Source organism: Scyliorhinus canicula, chromosome 9 (genome assembly GCF_902713615.1).
Source record: "Scyliorhinus canicula chromosome 9, sScyCan1.1, whole genome shotgun sequence".
Taxonomy (NCBI): Eukaryota; Metazoa; Chordata; class Chondrichthyes; order Carcharhiniformes; family Scyliorhinidae; genus Scyliorhinus; species Scyliorhinus canicula.
Genome location: NC_052154.1, coordinates 191,144,650 through 191,169,542, shown reverse-complemented (window position 1 = coordinate 191,169,542; position 24,893 = coordinate 191,144,650). Strand labels below are relative to the sequence as shown.

General features: G+C 49.4%; 1 protein-coding gene across 4 annotated transcripts in view; it reads left to right on the top strand.

Annotated features, from left to right (window-relative positions):
• The window catches only part of prmt3 (protein arginine methyltransferase 3), a 273,568-nt gene that overhangs the window by 183,176 nt on the left and 65,499 nt on the right, over positions 1 to 24,893 (top strand). For all 4 annotated transcript variants that reach the window (XM_038808358.1, XM_038808357.1, XM_038808355.1 and 1 more), the window contains exon 13: positions 4,454 to 4,540. In XM_038808358.1, the coding sequence (XP_038664286.1) occupies positions 4,454 to 4,540 (87 nt within the window). The remainder of the gene's footprint in view (positions 1 to 4,453; positions 4,541 to 24,893) is intronic.

Sequence of the window (24,893 nt, the reverse complement as noted above, 5' to 3'; positions counted from 1 at the left end):
GCTCCAGGGACCCGGGTTCAGTTCCGGCCTCAGGTGACTGTCTGGGTGGACTTTGTACGTTCTCCCCGTGTCTGCGTGGGTTTCCTCCGGGTGCTCCGGTTTCCTCACACAGTCCAAAGATGTGCAGGTTAGGTAGATTGGGCCATGATAAATTACCCCTTAGTGTCCAAAAGGTTAGGTGGGGTGACTGGGTTACGGGGATAGGGTGGAGGCTTGAACTTAAATAGGGTGCTCTTTCCAAGGGGCAGTGCAGATCCGATGGGCAGAATGGCCTCCTTTTGCACTGTAAATTCTATGAGTCTATGATTTATTCATCAATGTCTGGATGTAAGAATTGTTGAGCTTACATCAAAAAAGCCAGATTGAAATTCACCAAATATTGCTAAAAAAAAAAATAATAATATTGCGGAGGTTAAAATATGGGCAGTGGTCTCGGGTCATTTATTGAAGGTTCTATTTCACAGTGTTTCAGCCATGAACATTTAACGGACCGAGGTTTTATACTGAATGAGACATCAGTGAGTGACATTAAGAGTAGGTACTTCCACATGTTTACCTGCCCAAATATATTCCTGGATTGTATTCCTTACAAATGCCTACTCCTTAAAGTGTCAGAAAATAAAATTGCGAGCTTTCATTTTCTCAATCTAATGCTTTTTCTGGTCATGGCATAGAGGCTCCATATTGATGTTTAAGCAGCTGAATGATACAAAGGTTGGTGTAGAGTGCTTATTTATCACTGTTGTGGAAAGCAGTCAGCCACACAGAATGCCTTGAGGGAATGTTTCACAGTTCCTTGAAATCCAATTTCATCAGGTTAAACATCAAATGGAGACAATTAATGAAAAGAACCTGTAATTCTCATTTAATATGTAAATAAAACAAATCCAAAGTAAGATTAGTCATCCTTGTGCCCGGGAAGAGTGTGATGACTAAACCGATTGTGCCTTAAATTGCGTTTCTTTTGATCTTCAGCAATGTGGCAGCTCTAACGACATGAAGTATGGAGAATCATACAGCACAGAACGAGGCCATTCATCCCATCGTGCCACAGTTAGCTCGGTGAAAGAATTATCCAATTAGTTCCCGCTGGCCAGCTCTTTCTCATTAGCCCTGTTAATCTTTCACTCGCAAATATGTGCTCAATTCTCGCTTACATGATTAGTGTTACTTCCCCCCCTGGCTAGCGCGCCGTCAATTCCAGCCCCACTTGACCCGGAGTCACAACACAATTGAAATTAACACCCAAAGTCTCTGGCTCTTGGCTGCCCAATAATTACACTCACCAGGTTTGTAAATGTAAACGCAAGTAATTTTGTTAATAGCAATAACTATCGTTAAAAATGCAGCAAATACAACTGATTAACTATCATCTAATTCCTCACCCCCCAAACCAGCCCCACCATCTATCCACACACACACATAAGACAGACAAACAAACACAGAGGGGAAAAGAGGGGTGTAAAAATTATGAAAGTAAAAGGGTAAATGTCTTTGTTTCAGCTGGTTGTCTTCCAGCACACCTTCCTTCAGTCTAGGCTTTCAGTTTGAGGTTTCTGCTTTTGTGATGGTTTTCACTGTAGATTCATCCAGATTCTCTGTAGGTTCAGAACTCGCAGCAGCTCTGCAGATTTTCTGGAGAAAGAGAAAGAGAGGGAGGGACTCATACAACTGTTCATCTGAGAGTCCAGGGTCCGACTAACCTGTCCTCGGTCCTTTGAAAACCATCCCACTTGGGTAGGACCTAATCACTGCCTGTTGCCTGGCAGAACACCGGGCGAGATTCTCCGGAAATGCGGAGCGTCGTAAAGGCTGCCGTGAAACCGGCCATGTTTCACGGCAGCCTTCACGCCCGTTCCCAGGACCCGATTCTCTCTCTCCCCCCCCCCCCCCCCCATCGAGGCTAGAAGTGGGACCCCGGGAATCACGGCGCGCGGCCTTAACGTCCGTCGTTAAAGCCGCGTGCCAAGATGACGCGCGGCCGTCTCCACGCATGCGCGGGTGATGTCATCACGTCATTGACGGAACCCGAGCATGCGCGGTTCCGCATTTCTCCACCGCCGCCCAACAAGATGTGGCGGCTTGATCTTGTCGGGCGGCGGAGGGGAAATAGTGCGTCCCTTTTGGACGCAGGCCCGACGATCGGTGGGCACCGATCGCGGGCGTGTCCCCTCCCGAGCACAACGGTGGTGCTCCTGCCCCAAACGGGCCTCTGGTTGCCCCAAACGGGCGTAAAGGCCCGGCCGCTCGGCCCATTGGCCGCAGAGAATCGCCGCTCGCCGTAAAAAACGGCGAGCAGCGGCGATTTGTGACGTGGGTCGGGCAAAGGGAGGGGGAGAATAGCGGGAGGGCGTGAAAAATGTTGGGAGGCCCTCCCGCTATTCTCCCAACAGCGGAGAATCGCGCCCACAGTCTTTTGCCAATCCATGGCCACCAGCCACCAATTGAACTGAATCCCTCTGAGGTGCCAGAAAGTCTGAGTTCTGCTGTTCAAAAGCTGACACAGTGCATTATTTTGCAACTTTTGAGTTCCTCACTTCCTCGGCCCGACTTAAAGGGATGTGTTCAATAAACATCCATGTATCAAAATTGATAACAGTAAAATAAAAGAAATGGGAAATAAGTGAATGAACTGGACAGGTCCTTACATTAGTCATAGAATCCCTACGGTGTAGAAGGAACCCCTAAGGTGCAGAAAGAATCCCTACGGTGTAGAAGGAGGCTGTTCAGCCCATTGTGACTGCACCAAGCCTCTGAAAGAGCACCCTTCCTTGGCCCACTCCCCCACCCTATCTCCATAACCCCACTTAAGCTCCACATCTTTGGACACAAAGGGGCAATTTTATCATGGCCATTCCACCTAACTTGCACATCTTTGGACTGTGAAAGGAAACTGGAGTACCCGGAGGAAACCCACACAGATGCGGGGAGAAAGTGCAAACTCCACACAGTCACCCAAGGCTGGAATTGAACCCGGGTCCCTGGCGCTGTGAGGCAGCAGTGCGAACCACCCTGCCATACCAACTTGATGGGTATCGTATTCCAGGAGCATCTCAGATCTCAAATGATGTTGACTACTCCTCCTGACCTCTGCTTTCAATCAAGACATTAATTGCATCATTCAAGAGTAATGTTTAACACTGGTTCAGGAAAAGTATCCAGAGATGAGGGATTGTTTCGAGCTCATTTACATTTATTGTGTCCACACGATGTCCCCTTTTATTATTTCCAACTTCTTTTGGATGCACAGGATCCTTTCGTACAATTGTGAAAGAGAGATTCAATGTGCAGTGTTAATTTCTCTCAAAAATGTCTTTTAAGTGGATAAAGCAATTTGACTCCTTGTTGACAAAATGTGTGAACCATGCAGCATATATCAAAGTTGCATCTTTGTGCTAAGTGATCTTTGTGTGTGAATTTCTTTTTACGACATTCATTAGTGCTGTAGGTCTGAAAAATAGACTTTACATCGATCGGCGTTATAACTAATTGAAAAATAGCAGTGCATCAAGTAAATGTGGTTTGAACATTGGAAGATAAGGGGCTGGATTCACCGTTTTTGAGCCGAAGTGCGGAGGATCCGGCAAAAGTATCGGCCATGACTCCTCACTGTACCTGCGACCGGTGATGGGCCAGCAGCGGCTCCACGAGAAGGTCCCAGCTGGAGAATGGCTGGGTCGTGGCCGCGCATGCTCATGGGGCGGCCTGCAACGGTTGTGCCGTAAAACATGCCGTGGGCCGTGCGCGGACCCACCCTGGCCACCCCCCACCAGTCCCCCAGCCCTCGCAGAAGCCTCCCCGGCCAGCAGCATGGCACCCGCACAGTCCGCAGCCGCCACGCCGGGTTCCCGACCGCTGAGACCACACATCAACCACGCGGTCGGAAACTCGGCCCTTCGGAGCTGGAGCATCGGGGGAGGGTCTTCAGGTAACACACTAATGCCGTCCCAACGGCATGCGCCGTGCGATGCGATGGCGCCATTTCAGAGGCGGCGGAGGATACAAAACCTGCGTCAAACAGGTGCTGCCCCCAATTTTGGGATCAGAAGGGATTCTCCGCCTGATCACCGATTACAAAATTGGCTTCGGGGAATGGTGAAACCCGCCCAAGATATTAAAAGTATTACTTCTGAGTTGAAGTACTGGATGATCATTGATACTATGTTGGAAAATTATTGGGTTATCAAGGATGAATCCCTAAGTGGCATGGCTCTCAGAGTCAGAATTTTGTAATATGCAAAACTGACTTGTCCCGAGTGAAAGTGTCATTAGAAATTGGGCGGGGCAGTTTGAAATGTATTTGCCGCTTACGGTGTAACAGAACGCAAAGTTACATGGCTTGAGAAAATAGGATATGCGATAATCCATTTGCTTCAGACCAATTTGGCCTGTTTGCTCGGTTGTCCTGGCCTATTGATGAATACTTCTCCGGAATCCTTCCCTTGTTTTCCAGGCAATAGACTGCAACACCGTAGGAAGTTTGGACCTGGATTTCACATCGGAATTCTCGTTGAACATAACAGAGGATCACGAATGTGTGGTGAGTTAGTTGGCTGGCTTCAGCTGAAAACCAAATTAGATCAAGAAGATGGATACGTCTATTTACTGGTGCAAATTAATTTGATAATAGTTGAGTAATGAAGTGAATTAGTGTTTCAAGAAATAGCTGCAAGTATTTGCTTTGTTCATTGAGCAGCTGTACCGAACCAAACAAGGACATATCAGTTTGTTAATTCCATCACAACTGCCGACAAGCAAATTTCATAGTTATGAATCTGTTAGCAATATTTCCCGCCACTATTTTACATTTCGCTGTTATTTTCATCATTTACTTACATACTGCAAATAAGTTTACAACTCATGGCAGCAACATGGAAACAAAAGTGGCTGAATAATAGGAAGCAAAGAGTAATGGACCATGGATAGTTTTGGGGCTGGAGAAAGGTTTGTAGTGATGTTATTAGGGTCGGTATTAGGACCCGTCCTTTTCCTGATATATATTAGCGATCCAGTTCCGAATGTGCAGGGGACAATTTCAAAGTTTGCGGATGATACAAAACTTGGAAGGATTGTAAACTTTGAAGGTGACAGTGTGAAATTTCAAAAGAACATAGACAAGATGGTGGATTGGGCAGATAAGTGGCAGGTGAAGTTCAATGCGGAGAAGTGGGAGGTGATGCATTTTGGGAGGAAGAATATGGAGAGACAATATAAAATAAAGGATAAAATTCTTAAAAGGGGTGCAGGAACAGAGGGAGCAGGGTGTATATGTGCATCGATCAATGATACCTTGACAGAAATCTTTGGACCCTCACTGTCTTCAGCTGATGTCCTGGAGGACTGGAGAATAGACAATGTTGTTCCTTTGTTTAAGAAGGGTAGCAAGGATAATCAGGGAACTGCAGGCCAGTAAGCCTTATGTCAGTGGTAGGGAAATTACTGGAGAGAATTCTTCGAGACAGGATCTACTCCCATTTGGAAGCAAATGGGCGTATTAGCGAGAGGCAGCACGGTTTTGTGAAGGGGAGGTCGTGTCTCACTAACTTGATAGAGCTTTTCGAGGAGGTCACAAAGATGATTGATGAAAATGAAATGAAATGAAAATCGCTTATCGTCACAAGTAGGCTTCAATGAAGTTACTGTGAAAAGCCCCTAGTCGCCACATTCCGGCGCCTGTTCAGGGAGGCTGGTACGGGAATTGAATCGTGCTGCTGGCCTGCCTTGGTCTGCTTTAAAAGCCAGCGATTTAGCCCAGTGTGCTAAACCAGCCCCAGGCAGCCTGATGCGAGTAGGGCAGTGGGTGTTGTCTATATGGACTTCAGTAAGGCCTTTGACAAGGTCCCTCATGGCAGACTGGTACAAAAGGGGAAGTCACACAGGATCAGGGGGAGCTGGCAAGGTGGATACAGAACTGGCTAGGTCGTAGAAGGCAGAGAGTAGCGATGGAAGGGAGCTTTTCTGATTGGAGGGCTGTGACGAGTGGTGTTCCGCAGGGAGCAGTGCTGGGACCTTTGCTGCTCGTAGTAAATATCAATGATTTGGAGGAAAATGTAACTGGTCTGATTAGTAAGTTTGCAGGCGACACAAAGGTTGGTGGAATTGCGGATAGCAATGAGGACTGTCAGAGGATACAGCAGGATTTAGATCGTTTGGAGACTTAGGGGGAGAGATGGCAGATGGAGTTTAATTCGGACAAATGTAAGGTGATGCATTTTGGAAGGTCTAATGCAGTAGGAAATATACAGTGAATGGAAGAACCCTCAAGAGTATTGACAGTCAGAGAGATCTAGGTGTACAGGTCCACAGGTCACTGAAAGGGGCAACACAGGTGGGGAAGGTAGTCAAGAAGGCATACGGCATGCTTGCCTTCATTGGCCGGGGCATTGAGTATAAAAATTGCCAAGTCATGTTGCAGCTGTATAGAACCTTAGTTAGGCCACACTTAGAGTATAGTGTTCAATTCTGGTCGCCACACTACCAGAAGGATGTGGAGGCTTTAGAGAGGGTGCAGAAGAGATTTACCAGGATGTTGCCTGGTATGGAAGGCAATAGCTATGAGGAGAGGTTGAATAAACTCGGTTTGTTCTCACTGGAACGACGGAGGTTGAGGGGTGACCTGATGGAGGTCTACAAAATTATGAGGGGCATAGACAGTGTGGATAGTCAGAGGCTTTTTCCCAGGGTAGAGGGATCAATTACTAGGGGGCATAGGTTTAAGGTGCGAGGGGCAATGTTTAGAGGAGATGTACGAGGCAAGTGTTTTACACAGAGGGTAGTGGGTGCCTGGAACTCGCTGCCGGAGGAGGTGGTGGAAGCAGGGACGATAGTGACATTTGAGGGGCATCTTGACAAATACATGAATAGGATGGGAATAGAGGGACACTGACCCCGGAAGTGTAGAAGATTTTAGTTTAGACGGGCAGCATGGTCGGCACGGGCTTGGAGGGCCGAAGGGCCTGTTCGTGTGCTGTACTTTTCTTTGTTCTTTGATAGAACAGGTGGAGAGAGCAGTTAATAACGTTTATCGTATTCTGGCCTTTATTAATGAGGACATAGAGTACAAGGAGGTTATGTTAAACTTATACATCAGCCTACTTACACATTAGACATCAGCTGGAATATAGTGTACAGTTCTGGGCGCCAAACTATCGGGAGGATGTGAACAGATTGGAGAGAATGCAGAAGAGGTTTTCAGGAATGATTGAAGGGATGAGAAACAGCAGTCATGAGGAGAGATTGGAGAGATGACGTCTAAGAGCAGATCTGATAAGAGGTGTTCAAAATCATGAGAGGGCTGGACAGAGTAGACGGGGAGAAACCGTTCCCTCTCGTAAAAGGGTCAAGAACGAGCGGGCACAGATTTAAAGTGATTTGCAAAAGAAACAAATGCGATGCGAGAATAATCTTTTTCAAACAACAAGTGGTTTGTGTCTGGAATGCACTGCCTGGAGGTCTGATGGAGGCAGGTTCAATCGAGTCATTCAAGAGGGTGCGAGATGATTACTTGAATAGAAACAATATGGGGGGGGGGGGGTACAGGAAATGGCAGTAAGTCGTTTGGAGAGATGGTGCAGACACGATGGGCAATTATTAATCCTTCATTTGTGGTTCCACCCCTTCCGCCCCAAAAGAAATACACCTGAACTTATATGTTGATTATTTATTGCTTGGTCTTATAATTACAGAACATGTCGCTTATGTACATTGATGATCTTTCAGCTGAAGTCAGTGTTAATTAAAACAAAATTAAATGTGGCCAACTGATGTACAATCACAACTTGGATTTTAAAGCTGTTTCAACATTGTAAAATGTCCTGGGGCACTTCACAGCAGTGTACTCTGAGCCAAACAAGATCGTAAGAAGTCTTACAACACCAGGTTAAAGTCCAACATGTTTATTTCAAACACTAGCTTTCGGAGCAGTGCTCCGAAAGCTAGTGTTTGAAACAAACATGTTGGGCTTTAACCTCGTGTTGTAAGACTTCTTACTGTGCTCACCCCAGTCCAATGCCGGCATCTCCACATCATGCCAAACAAGATAGTCAGATAGATGAATATAGACGCTATGGTGAGACGGGTTTTAAGGAGCAACTTAAAGGAGGGGCAAAAAATGACAGAACTAAGGGATAAGATAACTGAAGACACGGCCGACTGTGAGGTATCCGCCTCCTGACTCTCCAAAACTTGTCCACCATCTGGAACTAAGGAAATTCAGCATATCCACTTTGACTCTTACCAACTTTTATAGATGCACTGTGGAAAGCATCCTATCTGGCTGCATCACAGCCTGGTACGGCAACTGCTCGACCTTCAGAGAGTTGTGAACACATCCCAGTCCATCACACGAACCCGCTTCCCATCCATGACTCCATCTACACCTCCCGTAGCCATGGGAAAGAGGGCAGCATAATCAAAGACCCCTCCCACTTGGGTTATTCACTCTTCCAACTTCTTCCATCAGGAACAAGTCTGAGAACGCGCACTCACAAATTCAAAAACAGCTTCTTCCCCGCTGTTATCACACTCTGAAACAACTCTCTTATGGACTGACCTGATCACTTCACACACCTTCTCTACCGAGTAGTACTACACTCCTGTATGCTTCACCCCGATGCCTGTGTCTGTGTATTTACATTGTGTATTTTATGTTTGCCCTATGTACTTTTCATGTGTGGAATGATCTGTCTGAACTGTACACAGAACAATACTTTCATTGAGCCTTGGTACACGTGACAATAAACAAATCCAATCCAATAGCAGACAAATGTCAGGAGTGTAATGGAATACTCTCCACTTGTCTGGATGAATGCAGCTCCAACAGCACTCAATGAGCTCGACACCATCCTGGACAAAGCAACCCAGTGACAGCCGTGTGTGCCATCTTCAAGATGCACTGCAGGAATTCACTAAGGCTCTGTTGACAGCATCTTCCGATCCCGCAATCCCTACCACCTAGAAGCTAAAGGACAGTCGATGCATGGGAACACCACCCTTGCAAGGCCTCTCTCTAAATTGCACGCTGTCCTTACTTGGAACTATATCGCCGTTCCTTCACTGTTCCTTCCTAACAGCACTGTGGATGTAGCTACACCACGTGACCTGCAGCGGTTCAAGAAGGCAGCTCAAGTCATCTTCTCAAGGGCAATTAAGCAGGGGCAATAAATGCTGGCCTACCCAGTGAAGCCCACATCCCATGAAAGAATAGACAAAAGGTGTGCAAGTGACCAGTATTGGAGAGATGTCGATATCTCCATTGACTGTAAGGACGTTACAGACACAGAGAAGTGAAATCATGGAGGGATTTGAGTTGGCCATATGGCAGTCATTGTAGGACAGCAAGCACAGGGTTAATGGTGAATGGAACTTGATCCAAGTTCAGATATGGGCAGCAGACCTTTGGATGACCTCTTATGAAGGATGGAAGTGGCCGGCTGTGCTTTCAACCCTTTTAGGCCCTGAGCTCTGGCTTTGTCTCCCTCTCTGCCTCTGTACCTCTCTCTCTCTCACTCTCTGCCTCTCTCTCTCCACCTTTACAACCTCCCTCTTTGACCAAGCTTTTGGTCATTTGTCCACATTTCCTGTGCTACAATGCTGACTACACTTCAAAAGTACGTCAGGGGCTGTAAAACACAAATGGGCTGTCTTGAGCTGTGAAAGTGCCAAAAAATACAAGTTTTTAAAGATTCTTTAATATCTTCTTACGTTGCTCAGAGTATAATTTCCTTTGATAGTGCACCTGTAAGTAGATAATACAAGTACAAATGTGAAACCATTCTCTTTTGGGGCCAGCATTACTAACTCTCAGGATTTAGTTTCACCGATGCACGAAACAGTGGTAAGCACCTCCAGTGTGTTATCAATGCCTTCGTACAACTGTATACCAATGTGAAAGAAACACATTGTGAGAGATGTCATATTCAAAGGTAATCCAACGAGATCTCATAGCAAGAAAGCATTTGGCTAAATTTGCCACTGAAAATGACGCAGTGGTGACGTGGAAGAGTGTACCTCCTGCGCTATTTCGGAATTTGTTGATAGCACATGAATCTGACAACAAAAGGTACCTGAACCGATTGAAGTAAATGAGATACATTCCATAGTGGAAGGGTTTTGGTATAGAGCGATGGACGTTTATAGGGACCATGAACTGTGTAGCCAATTAAAATTGTTCACGAGCAAAGAGTTGTGGCTGGTGATGGATTATTCATTGAAATATGTGAGTTCCCAGAACTTTCTTTTCTTCTTTGATGTGACATGGGTGACGCTGGCATGGCCAACATTTGTTGTCTATCCTGAATTGCCCCTCAAGTGCCTGACTTACTGAGAGCATTCAGGAGGCAGCCACATTGCTATGGGTCTGGAGTCACATGCAGGCCAGACCGGGTAAGGACGGCAGATTTCCTCCCCGAAAGCACATCAATAAAGCAGATGAGTTTTTACAATAATTGCTAGTTTAACAGTCGCCAATACTGAGACTAGCTTTCAATTCCAGATTCTGTTAAGTGAATTTAAATTCCACCAGCTGCTGGGTTTGAACCCGTGTCTCCAGAACATTAACCCGAGCCACTGGATTATTGGACCAGGAGCACGTTACCACCAGGGACCCAGGTTCAATTCCAACCTGAGGTGGCTGTCTGTGGAGTTCGCACTTTTTCCCTGTGTCCGCATGGGTTTCCTCCGAGTGCTCCGGTTTTCTGCCAAAGTCCAAAGATGTGCAGGTTTGGTGTAATGGCCATGATAAATTGCCCCTTAGTGTCCAACGGTTAGGTGGGATTAGGGGTTTATGGAGCGTGGGCCTAGGTAGGGTGCTCTTTCAGAGGATTGGTGCAGATTCAATGGGCCCAATGACCTCCTTCTGCATCAGAGTGATTCTATGATTCTAAGTGTGATCCCGGGCTAATTCTCAGCCCGACTTTCGCTCTGTCCAATAAAGTTCAGCACAAACCCAAGCAGAACTATTCCACATAAAGCTAGAATCCCTGATGGTGACCATGACAACATTCATTGATTGTTTCAAAAACCCTCCTGGTTCACTCATGTCCTTCAGGGAAGGAAATCTGCCGTCCTTACCTGGTCTGGCCCACCTGTGACTCCAGACCCCACAGCAACGTGGTAGATTGTTTGTTTCAAAAATGTTTTTAAATGAATTTAAGACTACCCATTTCTCTTTTCTCCCAATTAAGGGGCAATTTAGCCTGGCCAATCCACCTCGCCTGAACATCTTTTTTTGGGTTATGGGGGTGAGACCCACGCAGACACGGGGAGAATGTACAAACTCCACATGGACAGTGACCCAGAGCCGGGATCAAACCCGGCGCCGTGAGGCAGCAATGCTAACCACTGTGCCACCGTGCCGCCCAATATGATAGACTGTTAACTGCCCTGTGAAATGGCCAAGCAAACCACTCGGTTCACGGGCAATTAGGAATGGGCAACAAATGCCAGCCTTGGCAATGGCACCCACATCCCATGATGGAACATGACATTTTGCAGCTTCCCCACTCAACATTGAGTTCAACAATTTTATATCGTAGCCCCTGAACCCAGGTTTTTCCAGAGTAGCTGCTGGTGATGATCCTGCCTTTCCCATTCACTCCTTCTGTGGACCCACCTTTTGTTTCTTCTCCTGTGCCATTACTGTCTCTCTTTGCCTGATTCCATCATACCTTTTGTCATTTAATGAATCCCGCCTTCCACTCTGTGACATTGTGTGAAATGTTCAGAATACAAAGGGTTGATGTACTATCATAATTCACCACTAGATGGAGCTGGACGCAGGACTATATAAAGCACCGACTCACAGGATTTGAGGGGAAGGCTGGCGAGCAGAGCATAGGAATTGTGAGAGAGATCAGAGTACAGTTATAGATAGACAGAGTGTAGATTGCAGATTACTAGATTATTGTTTACTATGGATGAACTTAATAAATGAACTTAGCTTCTGCGGTCTTTGTGATCACTACGACATCCATCCTGAGAACAAGATTCACAACGTCCAAAGATGTGCAGGTTAGTTGGATTGACCATGCTAAATTGCCCCTTCGTATCCAAAAAGGTTAGGTGGGGTTACTGCGTTACGGGGATAGGGTGAAGGTGTGGGGTTAAGTGGGGCTGTTTAGCACACTGGGCTAAATCACTGGCTTTGAAAGCAGACCAAGGCAAGCCAGCAGCACGGTTCAATTCCCGTAACAGCCTCCCCGAACAGGTGCCGGAATGTGGCGACTAGGGGCTTTTCACAGTAACTTAATTGAAGCCTACTCGTGACAATAAGCGATTTTCATTTCATTTCATTTCAAGTAGGGTGCTCTTTCCAAGGGCTGGTGCAGGCTCGATGGGCCGAATGACCTCCTGCACTGCAAACACTATGATTCTAAGAACAGCACACACTCTCCCAGACTTTCCCTATTGTTCTTCCCCGTTTCCACCCTCTCTACTTGCTGAAAATCGGCTCCAGCCCTCAAACCTTTCGCTCTCCTCGTGTGCAACCCGATCTGCTGGGTATTTCCAGCAATTTGTTTTTATTTCCGATTTCCAGCAACCGGGTGTTTTGCTTCTGTAGGATTTGAACTCCGCTTTTGAAAGTGAAAATAACATGAGAGAATGTGGAACAATCATCTCCCGTCAGATCTTGTGGCTGGTCTTGTGCAATAATCCGACGTTATTAACAGCCATTCTTCCTTGTACTAAAGATCAACACTGCATTAGGTAATGACTGACCAAGTGAACTCCCATTACTGATTTGTTAGGTTTTATTCCAATTTTCGTGGAATTGGCAACTGTACCTTCTTCAGTACTTATTTCAATGGTGAAATAATGCAAGTGAACAAGCATTAAATTGTACGATAACTCAACAGACTCGCAATGTGAGAATCTTTTTTATTAAATTCATTTTTTTACGGGATGGGGGCGTCACTGGCTAGACCAACATTTGTTGCCCATTCATAATTGCCCTTGGGAAGGTAGTGGTGAGCTGCCTTCTTGAACCGCAGCAGTCCCTGAGGTGTAGCTACATCCACTGTGCTGTTAGGAAGGGTTTTGACCCAGCGATAGTGAAGGAACGGCAATATGTTTCCAAGTCAGGATGGTGAGTGATTGGAGGGAAACTTCCAGGTGGTGGTGGTCCCAGGCATCTGCTGCCTTTGCCCTTACAGATGGTAGTGGTCATGAGTTTGGAAGGTGCTGTCAAAGGAGCAACAGAAGTGAGGTCCTGCAGTGCATATTGTCGATGGTACACACAGCTGCTACTGTGCATCGGTGGTGGAGGGAGTGAATGTTTGTGGAAGGGATGCCAGTAAAGCGGACTGCTTTGTCCTGGATGGTGTTGAGCTTCTTTCGTGTTGTTGGAGCTGCGTTCATCTAGGCAAGTGGGGGGTATTCCATCACACTCCTGACATGTGCCTTGTGGACGGTGGACAGGCTATTGGGGAGTTGGGAGTTCTCACCGCAGGAATCCTAGCCTCTGACCTGCTCTTGTAGCCATAGTATTATAGCCAGTCCAGTTCAGGTTGTGGTCAATGGTAACCCCTAGGATTTTGAAAGGAGAGTGGATTCAGTGTGGGAATGCCAAAATGACCCATAGGAACCTCTCAGGTTTGACTCTCTGGCATGTGCTGAGATAGCTAAGCTCAGTCGGAATGGCAGAGGACTGTCACAAGTGGCCATTTGGATCAGGAAAGAGATGGACGTTTGGGTTTCTGATTGTTATCCAGTGGTTCCACACTGGCTGCTTACTGGATTGGCCAGTGCCATGGTGCCTCTGTTGGCACTCATGATCAAAGTCTCCGACTGAATAAGGACCATGTCGGGTGAGGTATTGGCAAGCGATGCGATGCACTGTCATAAAGTTGTACCCGCCATTGACCTCCAAGGGAGGAGAAAAATCAATAACAAATGGTTGAATAAACTCGGTTTGTTCTCACTGGAACGACAGAGGTTGAGGGCCAACCTGATAGAGGTCTACAAAATTATGAGGGGCATAGACAGAGTGGATAGTCAGAGGCTTTTCCCCAGGGTAGATCGGTCAATAACTAGGGGGCATAGGTTTAAGGTGCGAGGGGCAATGTTTAGAGGAGATGTACGAGGCAAGTGTTTTACACAGAGGGTAGTGGGTGCCTGGAACTCGCTGCCGGAGGAGGTGGTGGAAGCAGGGACGATAGTGACGTTTAAGGGGCATCTTGACAAATACATGAATAGGATGGGAATAGAGGGATACGGACCCAGGAAGTGTAGAAGCTTTTAGTTCAGACGGGCAGCATGGTCGGTACAGGCTTGGAGGGCCGAAGGGCCTGTTCCTGAGCTGTACTTTTCTTTGTTTAACACATCACTTTTTTTTTAACGGTAGGAGGAAATTGGGTGTGCTAACATCCGTTATGGTACACTTCCAAGTTGGATATTTTTTAAAACTCCTCGTTTTCTGAAGGATTTTACCTGAAAGACTTTGTTCGAAAAAATTCTGGTTTTAGTAACATCAATCGGGGATCAGGATAATTTGTGTTTTGATGCTTTTGACATTACATGAGTAAATAAAGTCTGTTGGCTTTATAATTGAATCCACTTCGATTTAGTCTTTGAGGCTTCATTGATCCATTGCAGCAATACATCTAACCTTGGTTGCAGGGCTATAAAGCATGTTTATAGCATCGCGGTATTCATTCCAAGGTTTTATTATGTGCAGTGTGTTTTGACAAGTGGCACCCACATAGTTATCACACTTTCAGGCATTCTGTCACATCCTATTTCTTCGTTGCTACTATTTGTTCAGCTTAGGCCAAAAACAGAAGAGGCCAGTCCACTGTTCAATGATTGAGGAGGTTAGATTATTCTCATTTTATGAATTTAGGACGCAATTAGACAGAGACATAGAATTTACAGTGCAGATGGGGACCACTTGGCCCATCGAGCCTGCACCGGCCCTTGGAAAGAGCTGCCCCCTTAAACCCACACCTCCGCCCCATACCCGTAACCCAGCAACCCCACCCAACCCCTTTGGACCCTGAGGGCAATTTAGCCTGGCCAATTCACCCAGCCTGCACATCTTTGGACTGTGGGAGGAAACCGGAGCAACCGGAGGAAACCCACGCACACACAGGGAGAACGTGCAGACTACACACAGACAGTGACCCAAGCCGGGGTTCGAACCTGGGACCCTGGAGCTCTGAAGCATTTGTGCTAACCACTATGCTACCGTGCTGCCCGGTCAAGATCCATTTCCTCAAAAGGGAAGGATAGGGTAAACAAAGCCAGAATTTCCCTGGATGACAAAGGGGATAGAAATTAAGGTTTTAAAAAGTGTACTGATGACAATTGAAGATCAGGCTGAATGTAAAAGGTTCTCGGGCGAGGTGCAAAAGGAAAGAAGGGAAGGAAAGAAGGAAGATACTGACAAAGGGGAGTCCGAAAGTCTTAACAACATTACACCATTGTTCAGAAAAGGAGGGGATATCCTTACGCGGGGGGATAATACAGCGGGGAAAGCCGCTAGTGATATTTACATGTATAGTAATGGGGTTATCAACCTTTCGTGGCAACGAGCCCCATTAGGTCATTAGTGGGGGGGGCAGGGGGGGTGCGGGGACATTGGCAACGGGAAATCCCACCAGCGTAAAAGTCGTTTGGGGACTTGTGTTGGATTCTCCGCCCCCTACCGGCTTTCCCACTCACCAAAAATGGGGGTGGAAAATTCCCCCCCCCCCCCCCCCCCCCCCCCCCCCCGATACTCGGGACAAAATTAGTCGCTACACGAACAAATGTGGGTTAATTAAGGAAAGCGAGCATGGATATTTTAAGGGAAAATTATTGAACTGACTTGCTGAGTTTTATGAAGATGTAACAGAGGGTTGATGAGGGTAACCATGTTGATGTGGTGTACATGGATTTCCAAAAGGCACTTGATACAGTGTCACGCAACAGATGTGAGCAAAATCATAACTCATGGAATGAAAGGGACAATAGCAACATAGGTAACATTTGAACATTTTGGAATTGAGGCGTGTAGTGGAGTTCCTCAGGGGTCTGAGTTTGGCCACTTGTTATTCCTGCGATTTATTAATGTCCTAAATCGTAGTCCACAGGGCACAATTTCAAAATATGCAGATGATATGAAGCTTGGAAGCATTGTAACCTGTGAAGAGGGTCGTGCCGAACATCAGAAGGATATACATCTGTTGGTGAAATGGGCGGACAGGAGGAAGGTGAAGTTTAATGAGGCAAAGTGGGAGGCAGTCGTGTTGTCACTGGACTAGTAATCCAGAGCAATCCACAGACCCCGGGCGGGATCTACCGGCCGTGCTGCAGCACGGCGCAACGTGATTGGTAGATGCTGAAAGATCCCACTACCGGGATCCGTCTAGCTCGCCACACCTCGGGAATCTAATGTGATCTCGAGAGATGTCAAAACGTGGATCACTTTCTGGCAACTCTGCATAGTAGAGTGAGACAGGTAATCGCATTCTAATATGCGTTCCCGAGATCTAACCAAGGTGTGGGATCTACGTCCCTCGCCTTGGAGACCTCGGGCGAGCGCTGTTCAGTGCTGGTCCCCACAAAGCATTCTTGGGGGTCTCCCACAGGATTGGAGGCACCAGTGACATGCCCCCTGGGTAGGGTGGTACCCTGGCACTGCGGGTGTCACCTAGGAACCCTGGCATTGCCAGGCTGGCACCCTGGCAGTGCCACCAGGGTGCCATGCTGGCACTGCCAAAGTACCCAGGTGGCATTGCCACCAGGCAGGTGCAGTACCACGGTGGTAATCAGGCCAGGGTGTGCTCTACGCGGGTGTAAGAGGGTGTGGGAGGCCATGGGACCTCCTTATAGTGAGTTGGGGCTCGGGAGGTTTCGGAGGTCACGTCGGGGACTCGAGAATGCGGTACACCATTTAAATATGGCGTCCCGACCTCTCGCTGCATTGACGAGTTCCAGGGAGAGGGGCTCCTCAGTGTATAAAACGGGGCTAAGGGCGGCCTCACCGGAGGGGGTTCCCGGCTGAGGCCCTGATCTACGGGAAACACCCGGTTAATCTCGCGCTCTGTGACTTTATCCCCATTCGGCTAGATCGCGCCTCTCGGGTAAAGCTTGGGGACTGGTGTTCGAATCCCAGCGCGGCAGACGGTGCAATTTGAATTCAATAAAAATCTGGAATTAAAATCGTGTCCGGTTCACTCATGTCATGTAGAGAAAGAAATCTGAAATGGCCCCTCAGTTGCAAATGCTGGTCCCCATCCTGTGAATGAACCGAGAAAAGGAGCGACAATGTAAAATAAATAAGAGTACCACTCCTGCCGAAGAGGTCACGTTGAACTTGTAGAAGACGCTGATTCGGCCTCAGCTGGGGTTCTGCATCCAGTGCGTTGGAGAGAGTACAGAAAGGATTCATATGAATGGTTGCTGGGAGGGGGAACTTCATTTTCATCGACAGATTGGAGAAATTGGGACTCTTTTCCCTGGAGAAGAGAGGGCCGAGAGGAGATTCGATGGAGGTGCTCAGGAATCATGAGGGGTCTGGGCCGCGTACATGGGGAGAGATGGTTCCCATTCGTGAATGGATCAAGAACGAGGGGGCACAGATTTCCAGTGATTGACAAGTAGAAGCCAAAGTGATATGAGGGAAAAAAACTCCTTTGCGCAGTGGGCGGTTCAGGCCCGGAATGCACCGGCTGAGAGGCAGGCTCAATCAAAACATTCAGAGGGGAATTTGACTGGAACTTGAAAAGGAACAATATGCAGGGTTACAGGGGAGCGGAGGGGACAAGTCCTGCAGATCACCCTACACGGCCCTTGGGCAGGGTAGAGTATGTTGTGCGGGCGGGGGGGGGGGGGGGGGGGGGGGGGGGGGGATGGGATTGGGGGGGGGGGTGTAATGACCTCCAATTAGCATTATTGGTTGGCCAATTGGAGTATGAGCTCCCTCAATGATAGCTCATTGAGGGGGCCCATAAAAGCACCTGTGTAGGCTGTGTGAGCAGTCTTAAGTTGACTGGAATGCTCGCAGACATGTTTGGAGCGACTCTTGTATCTAGTTATTGGAAATAAATATTGGTGTGGTGACGGGACTCCTGCCTCCTGTGGATTATTACAGGGGGGGTTTGTCTCCCTTCACCCCCAGGCCTCCCTTCCAGTTCCCGCTGTGAGAGCCCATGCACCTACCTTTTCCTGTGGGTCCCGGGGATTCGAATCTGGGGCATGTCCCAGTCCTCACCACCCTGAGACAACAGAGCTGCTGACCCGTCAGGTAAGCCGGCAGTTCTCTGAAAGGGTACCTCCTCCCGAAGGAGGAACAGAAATCCCCGCCTCCTGCAAATTAGGGCTCCTCGGAGCAACAAATGGGTACAGGGCCGCCCACATCGGCAGCGAAATCCTCCATCCCATAAATCCGGTTCAGTGTCGCACTTTACCAGGTACCCGAGCACGACCTTGGCTACGTTATTTTTTTGCTTCCTCCTGTTCTATTTTACCTCTTCTATCAGATTTAATTAGATTTCCTTCCCCGCACAGGCTTCCCAGATGGGAGCGTGCCTTGGGCTCATCTGCATCCGTTACAAGCTTGAGGAAATCCAATGATTCTTAATTCAGGGGAATCTGTTATTTTCAGCGCACGATGCAGTGGGTTTTATTCTGAAAGCCATTGTGCTCTGACCAGAAAACGCATATCAGAGGGAAATAAATACCCTCGATAGTTGAGTAAATCATTGGGAGTTATCGTTAATTCTTTAATTGTATCTTTAATTAGCCATCTCAAATGGCTTCACAGAGACGCAATCAAATCAAAATGGCCACTGAACCGACAAGGGAGGGAGTGCACAAGCTCAGTCAGAGCAGCGGGTGTCCTGATTTTTATTGGGGAAGGTTATGACGGGTCACGGAACCAAGATGGATAGAGTGATTGCATTGTGTTGTAGTGTGTCGCAAAGAGAATGTATTGTTTAGATTTGATACGAGTAGGAATCTGGTGCAGAGGGGTAAAGACGAGCTGCTTTTTGCCTCCAATGCTTTTGATTGTGTCAGCTTAAGGCAGTAATTATTTGAGAATCATAGAATTTACAGTGCAGAAGGAGGCCATTCAGCCCATCGAGTCTGCACAGGCCCTTGCAAAGAGCGCCCTACCTAAACCCACGCCTCCACCCTTGCCCCGTAACCCAATCTAACCTGTTCTTCTGGACACTAAGGGCAATTTATCACGGCCAATCCACCTAACCTGGATATCTTTGGACTGTGGGAGGAAACCGGAGCACCCGGAGGAAACCCATGCAGGCACGGGGAGAACGTGCAGACTCCACACAGACAGTGACCCAAGCCAGGAATCAAACCTGGGAGTGGTGAAGCAACAGTGCTAACCACTGTGCTACCGTGCTGCCCCCCCCCCCCCCCCCCAGACGGCAGCAAACCCAGAGTGTATGTAAACATGGACACATAGTATGCGATTTAACGGCCTCGTTGTGCTCAGACGAGAGTGCGATGAGGCCGTTAAATTGCGGGGGAGGACAAAGTCAAGAACCGTGCCGGGCGTCGATCTGTTTGTGATCTGACCGGCCCACTCCCGTTGGCAAAATCAGGATCCTGCGCCAGCGTGGCGAGAACCCAAGGATCACCTCTTCAGCCCAACCGCCATAAAATTAACGGGAATGACCTCCTATCTAACTGCCTCCCCAGCGAGTGTTTACGCGGGTGCCGATTCGTACACCTTGTTAAAACATGAAGCTGGTGGAATGGGTACTGCGGGGACCCGAGGAGGTGAGTATCCATCTTCGCTCCTGGGGGCACTGGGCTTGCTGCCCTGGTTGTCGGAGCGGGTGGAGGAACCACCGGGGTGGTCGGGGGTGACCCGCCATCGGGAGGGAGGGGGAGCGGGGGCGGCACGAATGTTGCGGAGCAGGGGGTTGGCCGCCCATGGCCTGGGCTAGGCTTGGAGGGGGTGGGGTTCGAGATGGGTTTCTCATCGCTCGTGGGTCCACCATGCCAACCCTCGGACCGTGTTTTCCCGTTCCGGGGGCAATCGCGTCCCATCTGCCCCATCGCCCACCCATAACTCTGGCTGACCACAGAGGCGTCTTGCCGCCTGGCTGAAGGATATTACTAATTGGGAATCATACAAATGATGGACAGGGTGTGCCACAGATGGCTCTGCCTCAACAAGAAGACCCCTGTAGAGGATGAGGAGGATACCCACTCCCAGCGGCCGTCAACGTCACCGCGGCCCTGAACATCTACACCTCCGGGTCATTCCAGAGCTTGAGTACGGACCTGTGCGGCATCTGATAGTCTGCAGCCCCAAGTGCATCCGTGTGGTCACAGGTGCCCTGTTTGCCCGGGCAGCAAACTATATAAACTTTGACACGGACCGGGCAGCACGGTGGCACAGTGGTTAGCATTGCTGCCTACGGCGCTGAGGATCCAGGGTTCGAATCCCGGCTCTGGGTCACTGTCCGTGTGGAGTTTGCACGTTCTCCCCGTGTCTGCGTGGGTTTCACCCCCACAACCCAAAGGGTAGGTGGATTGGCCATGCTAAATTGCCCCTTAATTGGAAAAAATAATTGGCTACTCTAAATTTTAAAAAACGTTTGCCATTGGACCAGGCGCAACATGATGCCCAGGCAGCAGGATTCTCCGCCATCAACGGGATGCCCCAGGTCCAGGGGGTAAGAGATGGCACACATGTTGCCTTAAGCGCACCGGGCCCTACTTTAACAGGAAGGGGTTCCTCCCCCTGAACATCCAGCTCATGTGCAGCCACCACATGAAGATCATGCACGTGTGTGCACGCTTCACAGGGTGTGTCCATGTCAGCTACATCCCGGGGCAGTCAGACATCTCCGGCCTCTTCGGCGACCACCCTGGACGGGCCGGCCTATTGGCTGCAGGTGCTGCGGGAGAATGGACATGTGGTCAGTTGGAGGCATGGGTCAGTCTGTATGGCATTAATAACTCATGTTTGACAGGTCATCGGAGTGGGGGCTGGTGGATCCTCACTTCTGCTCCGTGCGCCAACCTCGGTCCTCGGCCACCGCGACCTCCAGGGCCGGATCCTCATTGGGGGTGAGGACTCTGATGTCCGGCATCCCGCCGCCCCTCTGGGTCTCTCCCGCCGGTTGTGGGCCAGCTTCTCCGGTAGGGACACAAGAGAGGACATCATCAATCGCACACGTGGTACATCGTGGGGAGGGGGAAGGGAGGGTGATCGGGGGTTGTGGGAGGGGGCTTTGGGAGATGGGCCATATGAGGGAGGATGGGGGGCATGGGGAGTGCGCGGGGTGGGGGGGAGTTAGGTGGGTGTGGGGGGTATGTGGGGTGGGGGTGAGTTCGGTGGGTGTGGAGAGTATGGAGGGAGAGTATGTGGGGGGGGGTGAGTTTGGTGGGTGTGGGGTGTATGGAGGGAGAGTATGTGGGGGGGGGGTGAGTTTGGTGGGTGTGGGGTGTATGGAGGGAGAGTATGGAGGGGGGGGGGAGCTTCGGGATCCAGTGCAAACTCGCCCAGGCGACCCGGTGGAGGACGTTGACCTTCTTGCGGCTTTGGGTGGCGGTCGCCCTGGTCACACTCTCCGAGTTGAGTGCTTCTGCCACTTTCTCCCAGGCAGCTGTGGCTGCCCCTCAGTGAGCCTCGGGGGGGGGGGGTTCCCATCCGGTAGCCGGCATCACCGAATCGTGGGGCTGGCCATCTCGGTGGCCCGGCTGTGATCGGTGCGGGGTTGGCTGTGCAGGAGCAGTTTAAGTGCTGCTCTCCCTGGTTGGTGGGGAAGGGGGGGGGGGGGGGGAGAGCGTGGTCCCCAGCAAATCAACTGGCGGGACCATGGTTTGCGTTGAGAAGCCCTTGGGGCCTCGCTGAATGGACACATTAATATATTATAGCAGTGCCGACCTCGCAGGACTGAGCGTAGGGAAGCTCGGCGCTGTTCCCACCCGCCACCACACTGAGAAATGGTTTGGTTGAATCGCGCCCATAATCTTTCAAGAACATAACACAATCCCCACACGTTTACCATTCTTTCCCTTTTTCTCACCCCCCCCCCCCCCCCCCACCACCACTAACTATCCACCACTCCCCCCCTCAGACACCACCGCTAACCCCTACCCGCTGGCAACAAACAAGTCCTCAAACTGGGACATGAACAACCTCCATTTCACCAAGAACCCTCCCCCCAACCCACTGAAGACAAACCTGGGGGGCGATTCTCCAAAATGGAGCCCAAGTGTTCGCGTCGGCGTGAACGCTGTCGTGTTTCACGATGGCGCGAAACAGGCACGGGGACGACCGATTCTGGCCCCCATAGGGGGTCAGCACGGCGCTGGAGCAGTTCACGCCGCTCCAGCCTCCCTTCCCAGCCCCAAATGGGCGCCGTGCCAACCCGCGCATACGCGGGGGACATCTTCAGCGCACCGGCCCCAACGCAACATGGGGTCAGTGTTCAGGGGTCGGCCGCGCAGGAAAGTAGGCGGGAAATGGGGGGGGGACAGGCTGGCCCGCCGATCAGTGCGCCCCGGTCGCGGGCCAGACCCCATCGGAGGCCCCCCACAGGCCGCCCCCCCCCCCCCCGACCGTTCGCGCAGCGACCAGGGGTGAACGGCGCCATGTGGGCCGGAGACTCGGCAACCCCGACAATTCAAGCGGCCCGCAGCCGGCGCCGCACCAAACGCGCCGGCGCAAATGGCGCCGATTCTCCGCACCTCGGAGAATCACGCACCGGCATTGGGGCGTCTTGGCGCTTTTGCGGCGATTCTCCGGCCCGGTGTGGGGCTCGGAGGATCATCCTCCTAATCTTTTCCAATTTAAGTAATTCTGCCCCCACCTCCCCTCCAGCCTCACCAACACCTTTGGTGGCTCCACCGACCTCCAAGCTCAGTGGAATTCACCACCGAGCAATCAGAATGGCGAAGGCCACCACATCGGCCCCCTCCCCCTTTCACAGCTCCGGCAGCTCCGACACCCCAAAGATCACCACCAAAGGGCCCCGCCACATCTCCACCCCCACCATTTTCAATAATGTTTCAAATACCGGGCCCCAAAACCCCACCAATCTTGGACATGACCAGAACACATGGACATGATTTGCCGGACCCTCGCACCTCCACATCCCTCACAATTATCCTCGACTTCTGGAAAGAATCCCCTCATTCCACGGCCGAGTCATCTGAACCCTATGCACCACCCTGATCTACCCACCTCAGCCTAGCACAGGAGGATGTTCCATTCACCCGGTGCGTAGTCTCACTCCAAAGCCCCCATCGTAACTCCATGCCCAGCTTCCCCTCCCACCTCCGCTTAACCTCCTCAATGATCACTTTCCCTGTGACCACCGGCCATTCCTAGATAGTTGCTCTACTTTGGGTACTAAATAGTTTGGGGCCCGGTGCTTCTTAAGTGTTGAAAAGCTAGAAGCAGTGGAGGTCCAAAGAGTCTTTGAGATCCATGTGCACAGATGATTGAAATGTCGTGGATAAAGACAGAAAATAATCCACCAGGCAAATGGAATGCTGGCCATTATTTCCACTGGGTTAGAATGCAGTGAGGTAGCAGTTGTAACACAGACATATCAAACCCAGGTATGGCACATATCTACAAAGAGCAAAGAAAATTACAGCACAGGAACAGGCCCTTCGGCCCTCCCAGCCTGCGCCGATCCAGATCCTTTATCTAAACCTGTTGTCTATTTTCCAAGGTCTACTTCTCTCTGTTCCCCACCCGTTCATATATCTGTCCAGATGCATCTTAAATTATGCTATCGTACTCGCCTCTACCACCTCCGCTGACAAACATTCCAGGCACCCACCACCCTCTGCGTAAAAAACTTTCCACGCACATCTTGCTTAAACTTTTCCCCTCTCACCTTGAAATCGTGACCCCTTGTAATTGACACCCCCACTCTTGGAAAAAGCTTGTTGCTATCCACCCTGTCCATACCTCTTATAATTTTGTAGACCTCAATCAGGTCCCCCCTCAACCTCCGTATTTCCAATGAAAACAATCCTAATCTACTCAACCTTTCTTCATAGCTGGCACCCTCCATACCAGGCAACATCCTGGTGAACCTCCTCTGCACCCTCTATAAAGCATCCACATCCTTCTGGTAATGTGGCGACCAGAACTGCACGCAGTATTCCAAATGTGGCCTAACCAAAGTCCGATACAACTGTAACATGACCTGCCCACTCTTGTACTCAATACCCCGTCCGATGAAGGCAAGCATGCCGTATGCCTTCTTGACCACTCTATCGACCTGCTTCAGGGTTCAATGGACCTGAACTCCCAGATCTCTCTGTACATCAATTTTCCCCAGGACTCTTCCATTGACTCTATAGCCATTGAGTTAGATCTTCCAAAATGCATCACCTCGCATTTGCCTGGATTGAACTCCATCTGCCATATCTGGAGCACGTCTGAGCAACACTCTGTGGGGTGGACCCATTGGCCTTGGAAGGGGTGCAATGTAGACTCCCCAGAATGATACCTGATCAATTCCAATGATTAAATTGCAAAGTCATGTCACATAAACGAGGATTTAATCCTTAGCGTTTTGAAGACCGTGGGGTGATTTGATACAAGTTTTCAAGATATTAAGGGGAACTGATGGGGGGGGGGAGGGGGAGAGAGAGAGAACAATGTTCTGTGAGTTGAGGTGTGTAGGATAGAGTGCATAGTTTAGAAATTAGAGCCAGACTATTCAGGAAACGCATCCTTGCTCAAAGGGGTGGCAGAGGTTTGGATTTTTCTAAATGTTAATTAATGCAAGATGTATTGTAAATTTTTAAATCTGAGATTGGTTTTCATTGACCAAAAGCTATACGGGACATAGGGTGAAGCCGTCCATGGAATTAGGTCGGTGGTCAGCCATGATCTAATTGAATGACCGTATAGGTTTAAAGGGTCAAAGGTTCTACTCCTCGATAAAGTTAAGGTACGAATCAGC